The sequence below is a fragment of the Triturus cristatus genome, chromosome 7, assembly GCF_964204655.1.
Source record: "Triturus cristatus chromosome 7, aTriCri1.1, whole genome shotgun sequence".
In the NCBI taxonomy this organism is placed as follows: Eukaryota; Metazoa; Chordata; class Amphibia; order Caudata; family Salamandridae; genus Triturus; species Triturus cristatus.
The window spans coordinates 1,320,350,439-1,320,374,747 of record NC_140590.1 but is presented as its reverse complement, the minus strand read 5'-3'; the positions used below and the strand labels follow the sequence as shown (position 1 = coordinate 1,320,374,747).

Genomic DNA, 24,309 nt, shown 5'->3' with positions numbered 1-24,309 from the left:
TAAATCTGATGTCCTGTTGGGGGCGGAGCTTGCTGAGCCTGAAGATGGCCGCTCTGAGTGAGCGCCTTCGGCCGTCATAACAATTCTACATTATCCTGTGTCTTTTCGAGCACCATACACTGCCGGATAGCGGATCATGATCCCCTAAGAACCAAGACTCTCTAGGGAAACTGAAATTGAGCTGCTGCACTATGAGAGAAAATCGCAGACTCTGATTCACCCGCCGGTGAGGGGCCTGTACAGCCCGCGTGACAGTGGCTGTGCAAAACCCACAATACTGCAAAACCACACCTGTGGCAGTGTTAAGGAATTGCCCGTAGACCAAAAATCAGTACGCTAAGGGGGAGCGCTAGACGGCCCCCAAAACATAAGTGTAGTGTGCGATCCGACGCAGGAGGCTAGGCACCCACGACCGGGGGCCGTGAAGAGTCACGGATACAGTGATGGCAAGGCATCGTCTGAAAAGAAAGACTGGGCGCCAATACTCACGGGAATTAGCAGACATAAACCTAGGGTACTAGGACTGCTGACTGGACGCTCTAGAGAGAGTGCGGGTGCTGCGGTGCGAGACGTCCTATACCAACAGAGACAACGTAGGCCGCGCCTGACCCTGCCTGACTGTCATTATCACGGCCGCAGTTGGGTAACTATGCACAGGTCAAAAACGTGCTCTGGGAACCATGTTGGCAGCAGCAGGCCAAAAAAACAGTGTATAAGCACAGTGAACAACCCCAACAATAGCAATTTGCCAACTCAGCAAATAGTGGCTGCTCCGCGAAACTTCAGCTCTAGGGGTAACACACTGCAAGATCACACCGTGCCCAAGCTGTGAGGGGGAGAGACGGGCAAGGGTGTTCCCCACCCTTGCAAAACACTGAGCGGACCAACAAAGACCCTCTACACTGCCCTAAATTTGGGGCTACCACAGAGGCCAACACCGACTATTAGAGGTGAGCGAAACAAGCATGAAGGGAGGGAACCGTAAGACCATTATTCCCAGGCAGTCGTAATAGTCGCCCCACCATTGCAAGATGCTGTAGTATCCTGGTACCACAACGTTGACGCATGAAACCTCAAAACGTAGCATAGACACGCATAGAGAGACAGTCCTGAACAACTCCGGTTGCACGCAAGTGACCCAACCCTAAAAAGAACGCCAGCGGAAAATGCGCTCTCACATATAACCCAAAGGAAGGACCTACAAATAGCAATATTCTGGCAGGAATTAATAGATGATTCAGACCAACAATTAGTAGCTCGCTGCACAAACGTCACTGATTCACTTTCCCTGCACTAAGAGCAAGTCTAGTAGAAACTATCGGTCTCTCAGAAGTTGATATACCGCAAACTTGGGTAAAACTGAAAAATTGCAATCGAAGTTACAATTTGACCAGTGCAAAACACTAGGACTGCGCAGCGGCGATCAGGAGAACCAGAGTGCAAGCATAGTTCCCCAAGAGACAGAAATTGGCGGAGACCTACGTCAAACCCTTACTGCAATGCAGACGACACGGACTGCCATCAATAGAAAGCTAGATGCTTTAACATATCGAGTTGATAAAATGTCAGAAAGGATAGACTAACATGCCGAGCGTCTTGACATGGTGGAACGCAGGGTATCTGAAACATAAGACGTCCAACATGCAACGGAGAAAAGCCAAAAGCGAGTGGAAAAGACGCTAGCACTACTTAAGGCTAAAGCTGAAGATCTGTAAGTGCGCTTCTGACGCAATAACCTTAGAATCGTAGGTGTTGCGGAGTCCACGAACACTGGGTATATGGAGAGGTTAGTAGAAAAACTGCTTACAGACCTGCTAGGGAGAGAATCCTTCTCGGAAATTTTTTAATTGTTGAGAGAGCGCATAAGTCATTGGCGCCAAAGCCATCTCCTGGAGCAAGACCTCGACCAATCGTAGAAAAAATCCTCAATTATAGAGATCGAGATGCAGTACTACACTGCTCACGGGAACTACAGACCCTCCAATTTGAAGGTACCGAGATCTCCATGTACACGGGCTTCACGCCACAAGTTCAGGAAGAGCTAAATACATTTCTATCGGCAAAACAAAAGCTTTAGGAACTGAACATAGAGTATCCTGCCCGCCTCAAGATCAAAGTTGATGGAAAATCTAAAATCTTTGGGGACCCAAAGACTCTACAACAATATATCTGCAGCAACGAAAGAAAACAAGTGCCCGACGCGAATCACCCAGAGGGGAACCGGACTTCCAAGATTACGCCTCAGGACTAGAGTATCCCGAATAACTCACCACTATGTGGGATACCCCCCCTCCAACCATTGACTATAGACTGCATAAGGTAAAGGGGTATTTGGACACCAGTTTAAAACGCTGCCACAGAGTAAATATGTGAACATTAAACTTAGAAAGACTACCTATTGTGAAAATTCAGGTATGAACAAGGGGAGCTTAATGTTGTTGTAAGGCTGGAGGATCATGGTCTGCTATATAGTTGTTATGCTATTGACAATTTATTGACAATGGACAGACGGCCATCCAGCAAATACCAACTGTGGGTATTCCGGCAGGCCATGTCCGCTCCCATGTGTATATTACACCTAGTTACAGTAGTTTTTGGGTGGGTAGGTGGGTGGGAGGGGAGTTGGGATAAAGGGAATTCAAGTGAGAAATTTCTCTGATTTAATTGGAGTGTTGGAGTGAGTGGGGGCAGGGTTCGGGGAAGGAACAAAAAGATAGTGATAGGCAATGATTGGAGTAATGCAGCTGTTACTTCACCCAAGAGACACCAGCATAACTTTATGGAAAGATGCCCAGACGCGAAATGACGCATGCTACTACACCATTCACACTTCTCACTTGGAATGTTAGGGATCTGAATATTCTGTGGAAGATCAGGCAGGTAATAGCTTACCTTGACCGCCACGGGAAGTGGCCTGTGTCCAAGAAACACACCTTACCAACAATACAACACTCAACGCGGGTGCACGGTGGACGTCCACAAGCATAGCATCTTCTTACTCAACGTATGCTCGCAGAGTACTGCTGCTAGTTAAGAGACACCCCATGTACGCTACTGCACAGGCTTAAGTTTAGCTTGAGAACTGAAAAAGAACGATTTTCTTTCTGTGAGCTCAGCTGGGAGGGTTGTGGCACTTCAAGAGATACCCAGGGGAGATTATACATTATAATTCAGGGACATTTTAGCGGGACAGAGCTGACACTAGTAAATGTTTATGGGCCAAATACAGACGACCCAGCCTTTTACGCACAAATATGGGTCAAATTACACGACCTAGCCCCAGCAGAGATACTTCGGTGGGGGGGGGGGGTTTAACACATGCCTAGACCCTGTAATAGACAGATCAACGAGACAAGACAGACCAGACAAACAGGCAGACAAGGTGCTAAGGGACGGAATGGAGGAACGGGGTCAACTTGGCTTATGGAGATTTAGACACCCTGGGAGGCGCGAGGGCACCTGCTCCTCTGAAGCGCATAACACATGGACACAAATAGACTACTGGATTAGCAACAAAAGGGATCAGCACCTGAACGTATACAATAGACCATATGCCCAAGACACTATCTGATCATTCACCTGTTTGGTTAGTGCTCAAACTCCTCACGCACACCCCGCGACATTTCACATGGCGCTTTCCGGCAACAGCAATGGTAGACCAAGCCTTTAAAACTAATATAAGGCAAGCCATTATGGAGTTTTGATCATAACTCTGGAACAGTCACAAGTACACTGACATTATGGGATGCCTTTAAGGTGACACTGCGAGGGCACTGCATTGGGAAACACGCAGGTGTGCTCTGAGATATACGCCAACAATTGGCCAAGCTAGAAAACGAAATACACTAGGGAGAGAGCATGCACGAACGTCTAACCCTACATTACTAGCTGCTATTAGAACTAAAATACTGCTTACCAGGAGTTTGCTGATAATGAAGTAAAATATCTAACGCGCAGGCATACTGTGAGGAAGTATGGAGAAGGCCGCCGTCATGGTCGCACACTCGCAGCCAAATTAGTCCCACCATAACCTCATGCAAAATGTGCAGATTATTGATACCTAAGGAGAAACACACTATGATGCGCCATCAATAATAGAAACCTTTGTAGACTACTACACACACTTCTATTCCTCACAGAGGACCGTCTCAACTGTCTGGATCGCCCAGTATTTAGAAGACATATCCCTGGCCTGGTTGTCGGACTCCCATAGAGAATACTTTATGCAACCTCTAACGGTAGAGGAAACTAAAGAGGCGATCAAGACCCTCCCAAACGGGAAAACCCCAGACACCGGCGGCCTGCCGAATGAGTTCTATAAAGAATTCAGTGATTTACTGACCCCTCACTTATTTGCGATGTATACGGAGGCATACAACAAAGAAATACTGCCCCCCCCTCCCCCTTTATACGGGAGACGTCATTAATACCATTACTTAAACCAGAAAAGAACCCAGATTATTGCGAGTTTTATAGACCTCGATCTCTCATAAATACTGATGCAAAATATTGGCCAAAATTTTAGCTCTTAGAATACAATCCCTAATGCAACAATTGGTCCTGCCAGACCAATCTGGCTTTATCCTGACGCACTTGACATCACACAACTTGCATACAATCTTTGCATTATTCCATCACATGGATCCCGATTATCTTTGGCTGATGCTTTACTAGATGCAGCCAAAGCATTTGACTGAGTAGAATGGGAGTATATGTTTATGGTCCTTCACAGAATGGGTTTCCCGTACACATGCATCCGTTGGATCCAACTATTATATACTGAACCGAGTGCCAGAATCCACATCAATGGCAATACTGCAAATCCACTGCGGATTTATAGGGGGACCCGACAGAGGTGCCCTCTGTCACCACTATTGTTCACGCTAGCCCTTGAGCTGCTAGCATGCAAAATACAGCAGAAACACGCAAACACAGCACTATGGTTCCGCTTACGACCTCTCAGCATATCTCTATACGCAGATGATATGGTCTTAAATGTCCATCACCGGCAGATAATTTAAGCCCACTGATAAGGGAATATATACATTTCTGTCGGCACTCCGGATTAAGCATAAATTGGGCCAAAACGATGGTGATCCCGCTAATGCTTAACATGCAACGGGTCCCGCTGTTTTTTTCCCTACAATGGTAAATAGACCCAGTCAAATATTTAGGGATCTGGATACACATATCCAGGACAAGTAGCCAGGGAGAATTATGGGAGGGCCATATCAAAATTAGAGACTTAATTGGCTAGATGGATCCGATTGCCATCGAAACTAGCGGATACAATCACGATCCAAAAAATGGTTGTACTACCACAATTTTTGTATTTATTTGCCAATATACCTATCACTTTATCACAACAGTTTTTTCTAATGCTTTGGTCATGCATGAATACACTCACATGGGTGGGTCAGCAACCAAGAGTTGGATGGAGAATTTACACGCCCCTATGCTCAGGGAGGCTTTGGAGCCCCGAATTTGCACTTGTATTCCCTCTGTGCCCAAGCGCAGTATGCACACTACTGGGCGCATTCACATAACTACATTCCACACCGTTCCAACCCAGTGCATGCTACGCTAGCAGCATGGCACACACTGGTGCGCCGGGCCCACAAGCTCCCGGTATATGCTCCTGATATACCACTGTCACATCACCCGAAAGGAGATAAAAGCACGGGGAGCGTTGGGCGAAGTGTGGCTGCATGAGATGGGGGATATGTTCTGCAATGGTCAGTTTGTGGAACTTGTGGAGATATCTTCAGACAGAGCCTGCTCGCCGTTGAGTTGACACTCTGCATATTTCAGGCTACGAGCTGCTGCTCAAAGATTTATACCCCACATTCCCTCAGGAACCCTCCACCCACAAAACACTACAGGTGCTGCTCACAGCACCTACTCGGCAGCATATTATAACCAACCTATACAACATGGCCCAACAGGACAATATAGGTTCACTGAACAGGCACTAACGAGATCCAACTCCATGCTGGACGCACCCATATCTAAGGACAAATGGGGATTCTGTTGCACACTCACAAATCCTTACACCTAATTGCAATCTATGCATTATTCATTTTAAGTTCCTGCAACAAACATATACGCATACATATTACATAGTATGGCCTTAGGGTAGATGATAGATGCGTGTGATGTAGTTCCTCACAAGCAAACTTTGTACATGTTGCATGGGCCTGTCCCCCAGTTAAGGAATACTGGGATAAAGTGACTGATATACTGGGTACAATACTCACAATGACAATTGCAAACACCCCACAGATCTGTCTATTGGGCATCATTAAATTACAAAAACGAACTAATTTTAAATTACTAGTCATAGCCCTCCTACTACTTAAACAACGTGTTACTATGAGGTGGGGCAACAGAAACGCACCAACCATGAATGACTGGATATCAGACATGACATATTGTAAGGAACAGCTACAAACTTATGCTGAGGAGCTTCCAATGGCCTCATGCCCAAGGGACTTCTGGAGCTTATACAATATCTACAAGCAGAGCATGCTTCTTGGGTGGAAGACAGTGATGAGTAACAGCTGATGTATAATTACAGATGTGGATGATACAATTACCAATGCTTGGGGGGGGGGGGGGTTAATCACTGTAATATGCTGTAAGCATGGGATGACAGATGTGTTGACTCTCAAAGGATTTTTGTAAACTTATAAGACTGTACTACATGCCTAACTATCAATACAATTATATATAAAAAAAAATAAATGTCTTTATGGAAAACTTGCAGCTTCGACCAGCCTCATCTGAGCCGTTGCTCCCTTTCAATGAGGCCCTTAATGACCCCTTAGTGGGCACCTGGTAAAAACCCTGTTCTTGCTCACCTGTGAATAGGCAGGTGGCCAGACTTCACACATCGGCACCCGGTGAACCTGTTTTTCTCTCTAAACATTCTGCTCCAGACAGTCTCATTGTTCTTCAGCTAGTGAATGCTGGTTCATTCCCCACGACTCCTGACAAGAAGTCTAAGAGGATGGCAGTGTTTGGAATACTTATGTTCTCATCGTCTAACATAGCATTGAAATTTGTCAATGCAGTCTGTTTATTGTGCTGGTATGCACATGCCATCTTGGATATGGCCAGCAAGATCTTGCTGGCGGTCCCGGAAGACATAAGGGGCTTCACTGGCTCAAAACATTCAGGATGGTCGAGATGTGATTAAATGTGTGATGTATGCTGGCCTTGATACTACTAATTGTCTAAGAAAGGTAGTTGGAACCTTGTGCTTCACAAGATTTTTTGGATATGTACAGGCCTATGTCATGGATATGCCTTTCGATAGCTCATGTCTGTTCAACGAAAAAACACATTTTACCTTTGAACATTTAAAGGAAAGAAGAGCAACAGCAGGATCCTGGTTCTTTCGTCCCCTGCCAAACAGTTGCCTCACTAGTTATGACATTTTACACAACTGTAAGGTGCTGGCATATAGGCAGCATCATTCTCCCTAGGCCACTGCTACAATCACCTCAGTCCTTTGATGGCCGGGAACCTGGATCAGGCAAGGTGGATGCCAACAAGGGCATCACTCTTTCCCATTCCGTTCTCCTGCGACAACAGACACCAAGCTACCAAATATTTCCTCCACATTTGAGCGATTCTCAGAGTAACACCGGTATAATCTGTTACGAGAGGTACACTTTTTGCTTTACAAAGGGGCTATTGAGAGCGTTCCGAACATGGAAATAGAAAAGGTTTTCTACTCTCGCTAGTTCCTTGTGTTTAAAAAGGATAGGGGCTTCAACTTATTTTCGACATTTGACCTCAGAATACCTTGCTGAAAACAAATTGAAGATCCTTATGCTGGTCCTGACCTTTCCTACCCTGGACCTATGCAAAACAACGGTTCTTGGCCCTGCCGTAGGCATATTTCCATATACCTGTCCTGCAGTCCCATAAATGTTTCCTGTGGTTCAAAGTAGGCCAAGAGCAGTTTCTGTCTTGCTCCCCTTTGACCTCACCAGTGCTCCTCAAGTGTTCACAAAAGTGATGGTGGTGGTCGCTGCATACCTTTGGAAGTTTTGGATACACGTTTTCCCTACCTCGACGACTTCTGTTGAAAGCAGGCTTGCCACAATTGGCAATGGACCACTATTGCATGAATGCAAATCTCCTGACATTGTTGATGTTCACAATCGAGTCGAATATGACCTGGCTCCTTCTCAGTTACTTCCTTTAATTGGAGCTGTGCTGGATCGGTACAGTTCAGGGTGTTGCCTCCGTTGCCAAGACATTTGGGTTATGATTCTGATATTTCAGTTTCGGTCCTGAAGTTCAATGAGACCAGCTCTGAGGCCTTTTAATCTGCTGCATTTTCCTTCTTAAATATACCAAGTGGCATTAGCAGGATCTGCAGTGGAAACTGAAATTTCAGTGGGCCAAGCACCAAGGAGAAATCTGTTGAATATCACACAAATTTCAAAGGATAATCTGCAGTGGGGGGCTACTTGACAACAGTTTATCCAGCAGCAGGCTCCTCTCCCTTTCTCATCCGAAGCTGATGGCGGTGATGGAAGAGTCACTGCTGGGTTTTGGAGGTCATTTCGGGGAGGCCTAGATCAGAGGACTCTGATCTGTGATGGAAGCCCGACTCAATATCAAATTGCTAGAGTTGCAAATCATTCACTTGTACTTGAAGTCTCCCTACTGTCTATCAAGGGGAGGCTGGTGCAGGCTCTCACAGACAACACCACCGCCATGTGGGAACAAACAGGACATAGTGAAGACTTGGGCCCAGTGCAAGGAGGCCCAGCTCCTCTCGAGTAGATTTGAGCATTAGGGTATCTTTCTGATCACAAGCCACCTGGCTGTGTCCTTGAATGCCGGAGCAGAATAGCTCAGCAGGTGACTTCTGTAAGATCACGAATGGCTACTACATTGTGAGGTGCGCGCAGTGTATATTCCAGCAGTGAGTAGAACCTTGGCTATATTGTTTTTCGCCACCATCAAGAACATGCACTGTCAAAAACGTTTTGTGTTGGAGTTTCCGCAGGAACACTTACTAGGAGACACATACTGGAGGGAATGGAACTCTGGACTCCTGCACATGGTTCTCCCTCTGCCTCGAGTTGTAAAAACAAAAAGATCAGGGCTGACTAGGCACAACCCATTTTATTGGCTTTGGGTTGGGCTAGGAGAGTGTGATAACCAGTGCTTTTGGGCTTGAGCATTTGTTCTTCGATCAGATTGCCAATTTCAAGGGGGCTCCTGTCTCCGCATCAGAGCCCCACCTAGCGGCGTACAAAATCATTGCTGGAGAAAAGTTTTCAGGATCCAGTCTGGCTTCTGTGGAGTATTCTAAGGTGAGGAATCTGTGGTTAGGTAGAGTATCTCCCAAAAAGAATGCTATTGAAGGTAAGTACCTTTTTACTTTAGCGAAATTGCAAAAAACGTAGCAAAATTATGTGTTTATAGCAAACTATAGTTTGCTGGTAACTCACTTCACTTTTTTACACGAGCACCTCTTAGCCTTAAACATCATATGAGATACTGGCACCTGAGGCTGGTTGTAGCAGAAAATATCTTAGTGAGAAATTTTCTGTCCGAGTGAGTTTCCTATGTGCAAAAATTGCAATGCAAAATTTTGAAAAAATTAGTGTTGCACTCAATTGAGAATTGTGTATTTTGCCAGCGTACATTTAGGCCAGGGCTAGACAAGACTTAAATTCAAAGTATACACGATCCTATATGTCCTGACACCATCTTTTCCATTCTCCAGCAGACTTTTTCTACTTATTGTTTTTTTCGGATCTTTTGAAAAATGTAAGAAAATAACCGAAATGGACTTAGTCTTTTTCAGTGAGACAGCTAAGGATCTAGGGATTCTACTGGAAGGTGTGCAGCTTATTCCCCATAGATGTACTTAAACAACATTCCTGAGGATTTGGTTAATGTGGGTATCTTTAAGTTAGACTTCTCATACTGCATTACCATGTGACTCTCTTTTCCAGTATGATTAAATGCAAAAGTGGTCACCATGCACTTGTATATTGGAGTTACTGGGTCACCTGATATCAGGAATATGCATATTAATTTAGAAACTAGATGATTATTTACATCTTGCATCTTTGATGTCTGGCGTAGATTTCAGACACTCAGCGACTCTGTGCACAATGGGATTATTTGTCTGGCCAGGACTGGTGAAAAGGAGAGAAGGTATTTAAAACAATCTGTTTTTATTTTTTGGCATGTACCGCACTACCCCATGCGTCGTCGCCTGGGTGTTATGGACTGTCTAGACGGGTCCCGGGCAGATAAATTATTCTTGGGGAAGGCCATTATGGTGGCCAAACGTGATATCGCAATGGCCTGGTTGCAACCTGATCCCCCTACAATAGCTAAATGACACAGAGGTGTGGACTGGTGTGCCGCTCAAGAGAAACCTTTGTTTGAAGCCTGGGGCAGCCCGGCCAAATACCAACTGGACGGACCAATTGGGATGATGGGGTCCATAGGGTTAGCGCCTTACTTTCGATGGACTGCTTGTTTTACCATGTGATGTGCTTGCTCACTGTACATACTGTATAACACTATTAGTATACATGCAATGCCATATATATGGATCTGCGTGCTGTGCACCTTTTCTTTGTTCTCTCAAAATCAGTAAAGTTGATTATCAAAAAAAATCTATTTTTTAAAAAGCAACAAGACTAATGATTTTTTTATGCTTCTGAAATATTGTAATAATGCCCACACCTTAAATATTCGTTTTGTAATATGCAAATTTTAAAAAACCTGTTTAGCGGTTTCATTTTCAAGATGGTTTTGATATGCTTTAGCAGATACTGCTAATTAGATGTATGAATGAAAGATTGAAATCTATTAGCTCCTATAACATGATATTTCTCTAATTTCCTAGGAGCAATGCTGAATATTGTGCAAGATTCAGCATTTTTAGAAGCCACTGGCAGTCAGAATGAAACGGTAAGAAAAATCCCTCATATTCAGCAACTACATAAGGAACAACTTGGATTTCCATGTGCGATTTAAAGCCTTCATTTATGAGGTTATAAGGCAAAGAATCGCTTGACATGTAAGTTGTGTAAAACCAACATTTGCAAAAGACAAAAATCTTTACTCTAGATCCAGACTAGGCAAAGTGATCAGAGCACAACACACAGTTTATATAGTAACTATCCCAACTCACTCAATAACTGTAAGAAACCCCACATAATAGGGAGAGGAGTTGGCCTAATGGCTAGGGCGCTCTACCTCGGACCTGGGGAACTGGGTTTGAGTCTCAGTAATGAAGCTGAACTTCCTCTGATTCTGGGCAAATCACTTAATCTCCTCGTGCCTAACAAAAAAAACAAAAAAAATGAATGTGTCTCCTCATGTAACGTAAATGGTGCTATGTAAAGCGCTCTGATACCGGATTGGATTAGGGTCAAGTTCGCACTATATAAAACTCTGCAAAAAAAAAAAGATGAAATGGCATGGCCTTTTTGCACAACACCCTCATTTCAAACAGGAATTACAACCAAGTGACATAACACATACATAATATGGCAAGGCAGGAGAATCAGAGTGGCCCATCAAGACAGTAACCCCAAAATAGATGATTCAAGCCCATGCAGGTCAGCTATAATTCACGGTTCACCTTGTGTTACCTCTTCAGAACTAAGGCAGTCAATAAAAGATCTTGCAGGGTCAGTTCGAGACTTTGTCACCCACCAACAACTTCAGTCCAGCTTAGGAGCAGTACACTGGCCTCTACCCCCATGATTCACAAACTTTCTTCTCATCTAAAAAGTATTTATTTTTCAGGACTAATATTGGGGGGAAACAGGACATTTGGGGCAAAATGTGAGATGTCCTTTGCAAAATCAGTTGCTGATGTTTGTTTCTTGCCAACATAGTGTTCATGCCCCTTTCAGTGTTGTGCTGGGTCTTCGTGGGTGATCTGCTGTTCTTATGATGTTAACATATTGATAGTCGCTTCTCAGCTGGTTTTCCTCCTCTAGGAAGGCCACAGTTGCAATGTTCAAATCCCCATTCTCAGCCAAATCTTTCCATCCAATCGGCTCTTTTCTTTTTCAAGTCTCTCAAATATTTCTTAGAAAGAAGAGATGACAGTGGCAGCACAAATCGGAAAAATTGTGATCTTTTTTAATTTCTCCATTTGACAAGTCGATGTGACCTCTAATGTCTTGGTAATCTTTACCATAATATGGTCCGCAGATTAAACAGCAGTGATTTTCACAGACATTGATCCATGACATAGAGCCAAACGGTTCTCCAAAGCTATGAATCTGGCCTCTACCTTATCTACCTACCTGTGCAATTTAGCAGAAGGGCCAGTACCCAGGGATAGGAATCATGGCCACTATAAGAGCCAGGTAAAAGGAGCAGTTAAGTGGTATTACAGAAAAATCTTCCTTTTAAAGAAGTGTGCTGAGCATCTGCCTGATTTCTGAGAGAGCTGGAATAGATCTGATGTAGTGATGTAGTGATGCAGTTCTGCATCCAGTGCAGTTCTACATCCAGGGGGTGTTGATGGAAAAAGCTTTTCTTCTGTGTTTTTCTTCTTGCACATTTTCTTTCAAGTCTGGTGCTATTCTGTCTGGTGGTGTGACACTGTCCACTTGACGAGGCTAGATTTGTAGCAAAATTAAGCCACTCACATCAGTTCCTGGGTAAGATCTTAGATAAAACAGTCAGCTGGATGTACCAACAGCCAAGAAACGCCTCAAAATGTTATCCTCCTCAAGCACAGATACAATTACATGGGATGCAACCCACAATTCAGTCCTAAAAGTTGTGGTAACGATGGGCATTAATCAAATTTTTTCCATTTTGTTATTCTCAAAGGGCTGCTAAAAAGGTCTATTAGATCACTTCTGTGTGGGATAAAGAAAATGAGGCTATATCCGGCACCCGACATGGGTTCATCTATAATTGTATTTAGGAGGTAATTGTTAATGCAGTTTCATTTAAGAGGCAATTGTTAATCCATACATTTAATACAGTAGGTGCCAGTATGTACCTTTGTGTTTCCCCATTCTGGATTTCAAATGTGTATTTCATTTCAGTTAACTTCAAACCATTCTCTTGCACTGCCAACCTGCACAGTTGCATTAGTCGATCCATCATTGTAGGATTCTTACCTTTAAGTATATGTAATTGCTGCGTACTCTTTAATTTGTATTAGTATAATTACAATTCTTTATACAGTGTATGTTGGCATTTCATGATTCAGGTGTTTTATTTGCATTCTCTCACTTGCTTCTGCATAGTATACCAATGAATTAAAAGTAAAATGCAAATTCATGTACATCCAAGTGGAGACTTAAAAACTTAAAGTTGAAAAATGAGGTGTGGGGCTTATAAAGGTAAATAGAAAAAAAACCTAGGAGCAAAGAAATCTTGAATGGGCAAAGTATGGGACAGAAAGGTGTTCAGATTGTAAGTATTCCAAGTAGAAATCATCTAGAATGGCCCAAGTGTCTGTCTGGCAAGTGTGGGAAACCTTGTGGCTTTCAATTGCCAGTATCTTGATTGAAAACTTAACAAGAGTATACCTTGTGTTCAAAAGTCTCCTGCAACAATGGGAGGTGACTGTTTGAGGAATAAATGTCTTGTTTAAGAACCAGTTTCCTATGGGAAAAAAGTGTGGTAAAGTTCACACATTCACAGTTTGCCTATTATTAAAAAAAAAAAAAAAAAAAAAAAAATGTATGCCTACCTGCACTCTGTATTTCTTGTCCCTGTGAGTCCGCCTATCCACTGGGTGAAGAAGAAGAAACAATGTAAGGTATCAGTAATCCTGTCAACTAAAGACATTTGGTGATATTTCTTCAGTTTTAATTGTAACTCAAGTTGCAAATCAACACTGGACATCGCTCTGTTCAAAATGTAATTAATTAAAATGATCATTCTTAAGGTAAACGACTCCCACAGATTCCTTACTTAAATCCCTTTCCAGATTGAATCAGACTATATTTCTCTAGTAATTCTCATTCACCGGCACCAGGTGTCACTGTATCGAGTTGCAGTGGAGCCCTTCTTTTTTACTAAAAGAGATTTCTTTTCCACTTTATGGCACCATGCACATAGGTGACATCACATATTTCCAAACGCTCACAGACTTGGAATCCTTAGTTTAGATTATTTCTCTACTCTTTAACACCTTTTGCCTTTTCAACTTCATTATAGTGAGCATTCACTCAAATCTTGAGTTTTTAAAGTAAAATATCCAACCTTTTCTATAGTGAGAGCTACTTCTGATCGGTGAAAATCATGAGCTACTGAAAACTGCAATTTGCGCATCAGCATCAGACATCCCCAAGCTTAGCTTCAAATACTAAGTCTAATGTCCATAGAGCCAGATACTATTGTTTGAACAAAGTACTTTGGCTAGGCAAACTATGACGGGGCTGCCAAGTGTGTCAGTGAGATCATTGTCTTTGGGGATGTAAGAAGATTGGTGCGCACAAATGGAATAAATGTGTATTGGTGATGTGGTGTTGTATGTACTTTTGGCACAGGACATACTTTTTGCCATATGTAGCTCTGTTACATGTATAACACAAACATTCAACCAATTGAAAGTCGAGAAAAACATTAAGACTTGATGTTTCATAGAAATATTTTTCTTCACTTTAGATTTTCCCATTAAAATAAATTCCTATTATTCTGTTGTAAATATGGCACAAGGTCTACTGGCCACTGGGAGCAAGAGGCCTGCTGTTTGTAAATGTGACACTTGATAATGGGAGAACAATAAAATGAAGGCCTTATTTAATTATTTAGGTAACTTGTTATTTTATTTTTCTCCCATTTAAAAGCATTCAGAAACATAATTGTGTTCTCATGCTTCAATATTGAGTTGACAAGGACTTTTATTTAAGAGTTAAACACCTCAGTTTGTCAGTTCTTCGCATCTGTGCCCCAGCCTGGGTCATAAATCTGTCTAAGCACTGCTCATTACCAGGCCCTGCTATTTGAAGTCTCTTGATAATAATGTAAAATTATAACCGCCTCTCCTTAACTTTAAAAGAAAAATGTGACCCTGAGCTTAATTAAAAATAAACTGAAGGCTGGGAGCTACTTTGGAGGTGTCTACGAGCTACTGGTAGCTCATGATCAACTGGTTGGAGACACCTGCTTTAAACCCAATTCTTATTGTTACCGTCAGATTGATGATTGAGCCCAACATTTCTTGCTTCCTGTGTATGGAAAAGAACTGCGACCGTGTATCATGCAGCCTCTGTCTTTTTATGAACTGTAATGCCCCTATGAAATGGAGAACAAAGCCTTCACTGTACTAATGAAGAACACCTTGTTATGTTGTTCGTGATTTATACAGCGCACGGCTACTCCAAAGAGTGCCCCGGCGCTACAGGAAACCACAGACAACCAACCAAAACGAAAAAGACGCCCCAAATCGCCTCCCTAGAGAAAAAGAAGGAGGAGAGCTAAAGCTGAAAAAGCCACGTCTTCAGGTTTCGTCTGAAGATCAAAAGATTAGGATTTTGACGTAGTGAGATGGGAGGCCATTCCAGAGACGAGAAGCCATGACCTGAAATGATCTTCCTCCGACCCGCGTAAGCCTGAATTTTGGGATTAAAGTCAGGGACTGGGAAGAGGATCTTCACGATTTAGAACTGATTCAGAGTCTCAGAAGGCACTGACAAAAGCTCTGTTCTTGTTGCGGTAAGATTTGAGAGAGGAAAATAATGTCATCCTCTTCTTCACTGTTTAAGTTAAGTGGACAAACTGTTCATGTCCACTGCACCACCTTTGGACTGCGGAGGATGAGAATGGTTCATCCACCACTGAACAGTAGAAAATAACTCTGATGCAAGAAGCATCTTTTATTTTTTTAATAAACTTCAAAATGTGGGGCAATAGCTTCCCACATTCCTGAAGTCTGTTTGGTGTGTGTGTGTCTATGTATAATGGTCAGTATGCTAAAATATTATAGAAACTGAAAGAAGCCAGGTTTATCCCCAATCTGCCTTCGCTACTGGGGAGGGGATTGGAGGAGGGGGGTCAAAATCCCACTAGACACATGGAAAAATGTATTATAAAAAGGTCCAGTGTGGCCTCTCTTCCCCCACCCCCGGCATTGGGCTTCACTTAAGCCCATAAAGGACCCAACAGTCCTTTTTTATACTCCTGATGGTTCGATGGTGGTTTACCTCCCAGTGTCTCCCCACAAAGTAGAGGGGACAGATAGTCGACTTGACATCAGGACTTTAAGAAAAAAAAAAGTTTTACACCTAACAAATTTGGACTGGGGTGGCTTACCCTGACATCAAGCCTTACCCCCAACCCTAAAGCCCTAACAGTCTTTGAATAACACAGCTACCTACATCACCAAAATGTCAGTTTTCAAAGGAAATCATAATGTCTTTAGAGTCCTTTTCAGAGCCTTTTCTATCTAATAGGACATCTATCCGCAGATTCCTTACCTTTGAATTTCCCAGGTGTCCGACTGGATCCGGAGAATTTTTCCTCGAGCAATACCCCTGCACACCGGTAGGTGACATCAGTCGGCTCTGCGTGACGTCGTCAGCCGTTGTGACGTCCGCATCACCTATAGAGGCACCACCTCGGATCACTGACGTCAGTTCTTTTCTTTACACGCCAGACAGCGCAGATCTGTGAAGAGAGCTAGCCTATGTCACTTTTTGACCGGCGTTTTTCGATGTTTTGCCGACCCCCTTTTTTGGTGTATAGGTTTTCCATCATGTCTAAGAAGACTTTTGGTTTCAAACTGTGCGCCTTTGAGGGAGTGATCCCTAAAATTCCTTGCGGCCCCTGTGTTCAGCACCACATCGCTCTCCTCGGAGGTCTCATTCACGGTTCCAGTTGAGAGGAAGGTCCAGGCACCGCTTCGGGAGTCCTAAGTCTTCATCCTCCCACTCAGTCGTTGAGTAGGTCAGGTAAGAAGCATAAGAAGTCAGTGTGCTTCAACTTCTCCCCTTCCGTCGGCCAACTCGATGGAGAAGTCTCGGCGTTCTAGGCCTTGTTCTTCTGAACTTCCGCCTGGGTCAGCTCCGCACTTTCCCATCTGTCTGGGAGCCGAAACGCCCCCCACTCAGAATTTTATGACACCATGTACCTCATATTTGGGCAGCTTGACCCTACCGGCATGCCTTCGTGTCTCAGAGGCTCAGAAGGGGCTCCATCGGGTTCCACGGCAATGGCTCCGGCACCGATGACCACCCATAGATCTGGACCAACGCTGGTCGTGCCATTTTGACCTTTCAGACGCTGGCACCAACAGACGACTGCCCCCCCCCGGTGCACCATTATAATCCCCAAGGGCCCAAAGCCAGATCAGCCTCTACCCACAGATACCGGCACTGACAGAACCCTTTGGTTCTAGGTTGTTCTCTCAGCCTTACTGGAGGGCTAGGAAAGGAGGAGGATTGGGGGAGGGGGGGGGTCGCAGGGCTCTTTATAAGTCCAGCCTTACCAAGAAATGGACTGGTATGAGGACCTGGGAAAGGTGCTAGGACATGAATACCTCTCCAGATTCCTGCCTGCTTTCTCCCCTTACTGTGGCTAGGGAGCTCCATATGCTGTGGTGGTGAGAAGGGCATCTGAGGTCCTGGACCTTCAGCTCCCTTCCTTGGCAGTCAAGACGAATATCTTGACAGAGGTCTTGCAGCCTGGTGTCTCCTCTTAAGAACCCTTGCTGCCCTTCAACGAGGCCTTAACTGATGTCCTACTGGGACCCTGGTCCAAGCCCAGCACAGCGGATCTTGTGAATAGGACAATTGTCCGTCGCCATCACCCTGTACTGGGCAATCCAAATTTCCTCACCACCCTACCCCCAAGAGCTTGGTAGTCCAAGCCTCTCCCTCCCATGGCACGTTCCCTTCTGCACCCCTGGACAGGAAATCAAAGAGGCTGGACAGTTGGGTTAAGAAAATGTTTTCCTCAGTCAGCCTTGTATTGTGGTCGGTGAACACCGCATGCTTATTGGGCTGTCACTCCCACTCCCTGTTGGAAAAGGTTGTGCAAGTGCTGCCACAGGTCCCGGAGGAAGCCCGGGCCATCCTCACCCGAGCAGTATTAGATGAGAGAGATGCAGCAAAGTTAGCAATTTGTTGTGATCTTGACACGACCGACCCATTGGGCAGAGCAATTTCATCGAGAGTGGCTGTTCAACGCCATCCCTGGCTGAAGACTTCTGGCTTTCCAGGGGATGTTCAGGCCTCTCTTATGGATGTGCCCTTTGATGGCATTCATCTCTGTGGAGATAAGGCAGACATGGCGCTGGGCTCGAGACCTACGACCAAGTCTTTGGGCCTCTCAGCGGTCACACATCTGCCTTTCACCCCTTTCATAGCTACGGAAGATGTTTTCAGCCATACCCCAGCCACAAGACTGTACAACTTTGGCAACCTATGCACAGCCGTGGGTGCAGCTCGTTCCGACCCCGTGGGTCAGGCGGCCAGAGGTCAGGTCAGACCCCCACTGCCCCTGCAGTCTCCGCCTCAAAACCTTTCTAGTCTGACCCTTCCAGATCATGGACAGAAAGTTGGTGGCTGGATCAGCCATTACCTCCACCACTAGCAGAACATCACTTTACTTCAGATAGTCTGAAGGGGCTACTCCCTCCCCTTTGGGATTATCCCTCCCTTCATGCCTCCAACTTACGACGGGCTGATGGAGCATCACCTGAACTTGCTTCAGTAGCAGTCATGACTCTCTTGGCTAAGGAAGCCATAGAGAGGCTTCCGATGCCAAAAATAGACTGTGGTTGTTAATCCTGCTACTGGAACCTGAAGTTCCAGCGGGCGCAGCATCAGGGGAATTTCTCCAACATGGTCCAGATCTCTGAGGGAACTGCACAGGACCTGCAGCAGTGGCTGACAAACTGTGATTGGGTCAGAGGCAGACCCCCCCCTCTCTCTCTCTCCAACCAGACTACACAGTAGTGACAGATGTCACAAACAGGGCAGTTTGGAAGTCATGGACCCGTTGTCAAGAGGCGCCCCGTCTCTGGACATGGCTGGAACAGCAGGGCATATGGTTCAACACCTGGTAGGTCTTCCGAACATCAGGACGGACAAACTCAGCCATCAAGGTGGCTCAAAGTCTTTTTTTAACAGTGGGGCTTGGTTAGATCTGTTTGCTTCAGCTGAGAACGCTCAATGTCTGCGGTATCTGAAAGAAAGTTAGTTATAGAGTCCTTACCTTAGAATTACCCCCAGGCGTCAGTCTGGAACCGTAAAGTTTTTCATCAACAGTACCTCTGCGTGTCGGAAGGTGGCGTCGGTCGGCTCCACGTCTGTCGTGTTTGCCGGGCTGACATTGCGGTAGCTACTTAGACGCCGCCCTCGCACGCTTTTTTCCCGCGCCAGCCAGTGCAGATCCGGAGAGCGGTACCTCAGTCGGAACTTTTTAAGGGACTTTTGTCAGTCTTTTTGAGTCCTTACGACTCCTGGTGCACATAGAGATGCCGGCTTCAAGACTTGCGGTTCCTGTACCCGACTGATGCCGGTGACGGATCCACACCGCTTGTGCCTCTCTTGTCTGGAGCGCGACTACGATCCCAAGTCGTACTCTGACTGTCATTCCATGGCTCCGAAGGCTTTGCGGGAGCGGTCCCGAAAGCTTCTTGAGCGCCGGCAGTCTGTTCCGTGCCGTTAGAGGTCCCGGTCGTGAGGGAGGCGAAGGGACCGGTCGCAGAGCCATCACCACTCGTCCTCTAAATCTTCGCACTCTGGTCCGGTAAGTCGAAGCACAAGAAGAAGTCGAAGAAGTATAGTTGATCTTCGACTTCTCCCCGTCGGTCGGCTGACGCGACGGGGAATGCGGGCGGTGCCTCTCCCGTGGCTCCGCATGCAGAGCCTGAAGAGCTGACTCCGAGTTTCCCTCCCTTCCCGGGACCCGGAGTGACTTCTGCCCAGCTACATTATTTTAAGAGGCGATGCATGCCATCTTTGGACAGCCCGGACCCGCCGGCAAGCCTTCAGGCCCCGTGGATTTGGTTGAGGCTCCTAGGTCTTCTCCGCCGGCGGCTCCGGTGCCGCAGGCCCCGCATGGATCCAGGCCTGGATCCGATCGGCACCGCACCCGCATTTGACGCAGGTCGTGCCCCCGGCCGTCGTCTACCTCCATCCTGATGTGGACACGGAACCGGACCGGTGTTGCCCAATGCCGGATGCGGGATTTTTGGGCCCATTTTCACTACTGGAGTCCCTTTCAGGCCACATTGGCACCCAGAGGACGAGGAGAAGGACTGGGAGGGGTCAGGTGACCCTCTGACCGACCAGTTGGATTATGATCCGGACTGGAGAGAGGACCTGGGGGATGCCAGTGGTCTTGATACCTCCCCCGACCTTGGCATGTTGTCTCCTCCTACCGTGGTTACGGAGGAGGGAGCGTCATACGCAGTGGTGTTGCGTAGGGATGCCGAGGCTCTCCACCTCGAGCTCCCAACAGTGGCTGTCAGGACTAACCTCCTGACGGCGGTGCTTCAACCTCAATCGAGCTCTTTGAAGCTCCTGCTGCCATTAAATGATGCCCTCACCGACAACCGTTTGGCCTCCTAGTCCAGGCCCAACATGGGGGCTCTCGTAGATAGGATGATTGGCCAACGCCCGGCCCTGGGCGACCCCACTTTCCTCTCCTTACACTGCCCCCCTGAGAGCTTGGTGCTCTAAGCCTCTACTTCCAAGAGCGCATTCCCTAATGCCCCACCAGATAAGGAATCCAAGAAAATGGATCATCTTGGGAAGACGTTTTTTTTACTTCTGCCAGCTTGGGGCTGCGGTCGGTAAACACCGCATGTCTATTGGGCCGTTATTCCCACTCTGTGTGGTACACGGTTGCGCAAGTGCTGTCTCAGTGTACGGAGAAGGCACGGACAGTACTCTACCAGGCTGTTGCCGCTGCAGCGAAGTTTTCCATCCGTTGTGGGCCAGATACCGCCGACTCTCTAGGCAGGACGATTTCCACATCGGTAGCCCTTAGACACTACACCTGAATGAGATAGATTGGCTTTTCTTGGGATGTCCAGAATACCCTTATGGACTTGCCCTTTGATGGCTGTCGCCTTTTTGGCGACAAAGCAGACAACGCTCTAGAGCGTTTCAAGGACTCATGGGCTATGGCCAAGTCCTTGGGCCTCTCCAGCTGCCCTGCGCTGTCTACTTTTCGCCCCTTTCAAGGCTACGGAAGGGGTGCCTGTAGGACCTGGGGTCTCCAGGCCCTATGGGGCGGTAACGTGACACGAGCGGTCGGGCCACCAAAGGTCTGTGTGTAAAGCAACCATACAACACGCACCTCACATGGGACGAGGAACACACACAATAAGTGACGCCACACTGTAGGAGTTGTGTAAATACTCCAGTTTATCCAAGTAGATCACGTTAGATGCAGTTCATGAGGTGGCAGTACATTTCATAAGCTGATAATACAATTCCTAGCGATGTACATGTCAGTCAGGAGCTATAAATGTTGGTCATACCATAACTGCAATTCATGAAATATCAGTACTGCCTGAGATACAACTACCCTTCACGTGGATGTACCCGCGCGCTTCACTTTCCTGTAGCGCCTTAGGGGGGGTGATTATAGCGCTAGGCGCGCTAACCGGTGACGACCTCAGAACGGGGCATCTAGCACAGAGAGCTACTCGTAATCAAGGACATTTAGCACTTCAATATGGAACATGAATAACAGAGCGCTACTCGTAATCAATAGCACGTAGCGCTTCAATATGGAACATAAATAACAGAGCGCTACTCGTAATCAATAGCACGTAGCACTTCAATATGGAACCTGAATAACAGAGCGCTACTCGTAATCAATAGCACGTAGCACTTCAATATGGCACATGAATAACAGAGCGCTACTCGTAATCAATAGCACGTAGCACTTCAATATGGCACATGAATAACCGAGCGCTACTCGTAATCAATAGCACGTAGCACTTCAATATGGAACATAAATAACAGAGAGCGCTACTCGTAATCAATAGCACGTAGCACTTCAGTATGGAACCTGAATAACAGAGCGCTACTCTTAATCAATAGCACGTAGCACTTCAATATGGCACATGAATAACCGAGCGCTACTCGTAATCAATAGCACGTAGCACTTCAATATGGCACATGAATAACAGAGCGCTACTCGTAATCAATAGCACGTAGCACTTCAACCTGGATCAGGAATAATAGAGCGCTACTCCTAATCAATGACATTCAGCATTTCACTACGGAGCATAGATAGCATAGCGCTACTCGTAAGCAATGACATTCAGCATTTCACTACGGAGCATAGATAACATAGCGCTATTCGTGAGTACGGATGTTTAGCACTTCAGGTCGGAACAGGGCTAGCAGAGCGCTACTCGTACTCAGGGGCAGTCAATGCTTCACACGGGGCTGTCCGCAGGGAGCGCACGGGACTTGCGGAGCGAGTCTCTCGGGCTCCGGTGCAGTTCGTAGGGCACCGCGCTTCAGTGTAGTCACAGGGGCACCAGGAAGGGATCCCTCGGTGGGGTCTATCTGGCGCGATTACAAGGGGGACTCCCACGGAGAGGGGACCCGGGCTGAGGGTGCAGTGTGGCTCCCAACCAGTAGGGGGCACACCAGGGACAATCCCAGCCTCCGGGCTTACCTCTTCTCGGCGTCGGAAGGCGTCCGCTCCAGCGATGATGGGGGGACCTCGGCCTCGCGCACCTTCTCACGCAGCTGCGACGGCAGCGGCGGGGCCCCGGGCTTCTCCACGGGCCTCGCGATACGGCAGGGCGCTTCTTCCGGCCTCCGGGCCGCGGCGGTGAGCGCGCTGGCTTCCACGTCACAGGAGGGTGCTCAAGTTAAGGATGAGGGTTCCGCGCTCAGCGGAGCACGCTGCCGGGGGGTCCCAGGCCAGGTCAGGGAGCGCAGGGGTCACAGCGCTAATACCTGGTCGATCCCCGGTGGCTCTTCAATCTGCTTTGCATACGGTTTCAGGGGTCAGTCTGGAAACGCAGTCTCAGTGCTTGGCATATAAGTTTAGAGTTCAATCTGGACACGCAGTCTCAGTGCTTGGCATACAAGTCTCTGTTCTCAGATGTTAGGTCTTGTTGGCGCAGATGTATCTAGCGCCCTTAAGGGGTCTGTTACAGGGGGGTAGGGATGGAGAAGGCGACTAGGTCCTTCCTAGTCAGGCTGGGCAGAGGTTCTCTGGGTCCTCCTACTGCTGGGCAAGATCAGTGGGTTTCACAGGGTCCCTCACTCACTTAAGAGGCAGCACCTAAATCCTGTCACTCTCAGAGGCATAAGTCCCTGGCTAGGCCCTACCGCCTACGCTCCTGGTGGATTCTTCCAGCTCTGCTTCACCCCACTCAACACAAAAAGTTCCCTCCCTCACTTAAGTAGCCCTAGGTCAGGTGACCTCTGGCCAAGGCGGCAAAAGAAAAACCACACCTCCCTTCTAGAAGGTTCCAGCACATTCCAGGAGCTTCCCCACTCTACCTATGGGACAAAAAGGCGGGCTGGTGTCGCAAGCTCCTGGCAGCTAGGGTGCTACTATGAAAGACTCCTCTGCAGTAGCAGGGGCCTGTGGCAGCCATCTTGGGAGAAGGGAGCACCTGCGCCTTAACACTGATTGGCAATGAAAAGGCGCCCGGAGACCTAGTCCAACATAAAAATGAGGGTGGAAAAAATGAGGCACGATCAAAAATAGAAGGGGAGACCACCCTAGGGCTGACAGGTCCAACATGCGTCCCCCCAGCCGAAAGAGGGGAGAGCTACCCAACCTCTAGGGAGTTCTCATCACTAAGGCGGAAAAACCTGGAGAGACCGTCAGCATTGGCGTGGTCAACTCCGGGCCGATGTTCCACCCGAAAGTCCATCCCCTGTAGGGAAATGGACCACCTCAACAACTTGGGGTTTTCGCCTCTCATCTGCATGAGCCAGCGAAGGGGCCGGTGGTCGGTCTGAATAAGGAAGTGAGTTCCAAAGAGATATGGCCTCAACTTCTTCAGAGCCCAGACCACCGCGAAGGCTTCTCTCTCGATGGTGCTCCATCGCCGTTCCCGAGGGAGGAGTCTTCTGGATATGGAGGCCACTGGTTGCGAGAGCACCGCACCTATGCCGTGCTCTGAGGCGTCGGTCTGTACAATAAATTCCTTGCTGAAATCTGGTGTTGCTAGTACTGGAGCGGTACACATCGCATGTTTCAGCGTGTCAAAGGCTTCTTGGCATGCAGCTGTCCATATGACCTTGCGAGGTTGCTTCTTTGAGGTTAATTCCGTCAAGGGGGCTACGATGGTACCATATCCCTTGATGAACCGGCGGTAATACCCAGTGAGGCCGAGGA

General features: G+C 46.8%; 1 protein-coding gene across 6 annotated transcripts in view; it reads left to right on the top strand.

Annotated features, from left to right (window-relative positions):
- Positions 1–24,309, top strand: part of RALGAPB (Ral GTPase activating protein non-catalytic subunit beta) — a 2,310,294-nt gene that overhangs the window by 656,927 nt on the left and 1,629,058 nt on the right. For all 6 annotated transcript variants that reach the window (XM_085618929.1, XM_085618931.1, XM_085618928.1 and 3 more), the window contains exon 14: positions 10,895–10,959. In XM_085618929.1, the coding sequence (XP_085475055.1) occupies positions 10,895–10,959 (65 nt within the window). The remainder of the gene's footprint in view (positions 1–10,894; positions 10,960–24,309) is intronic.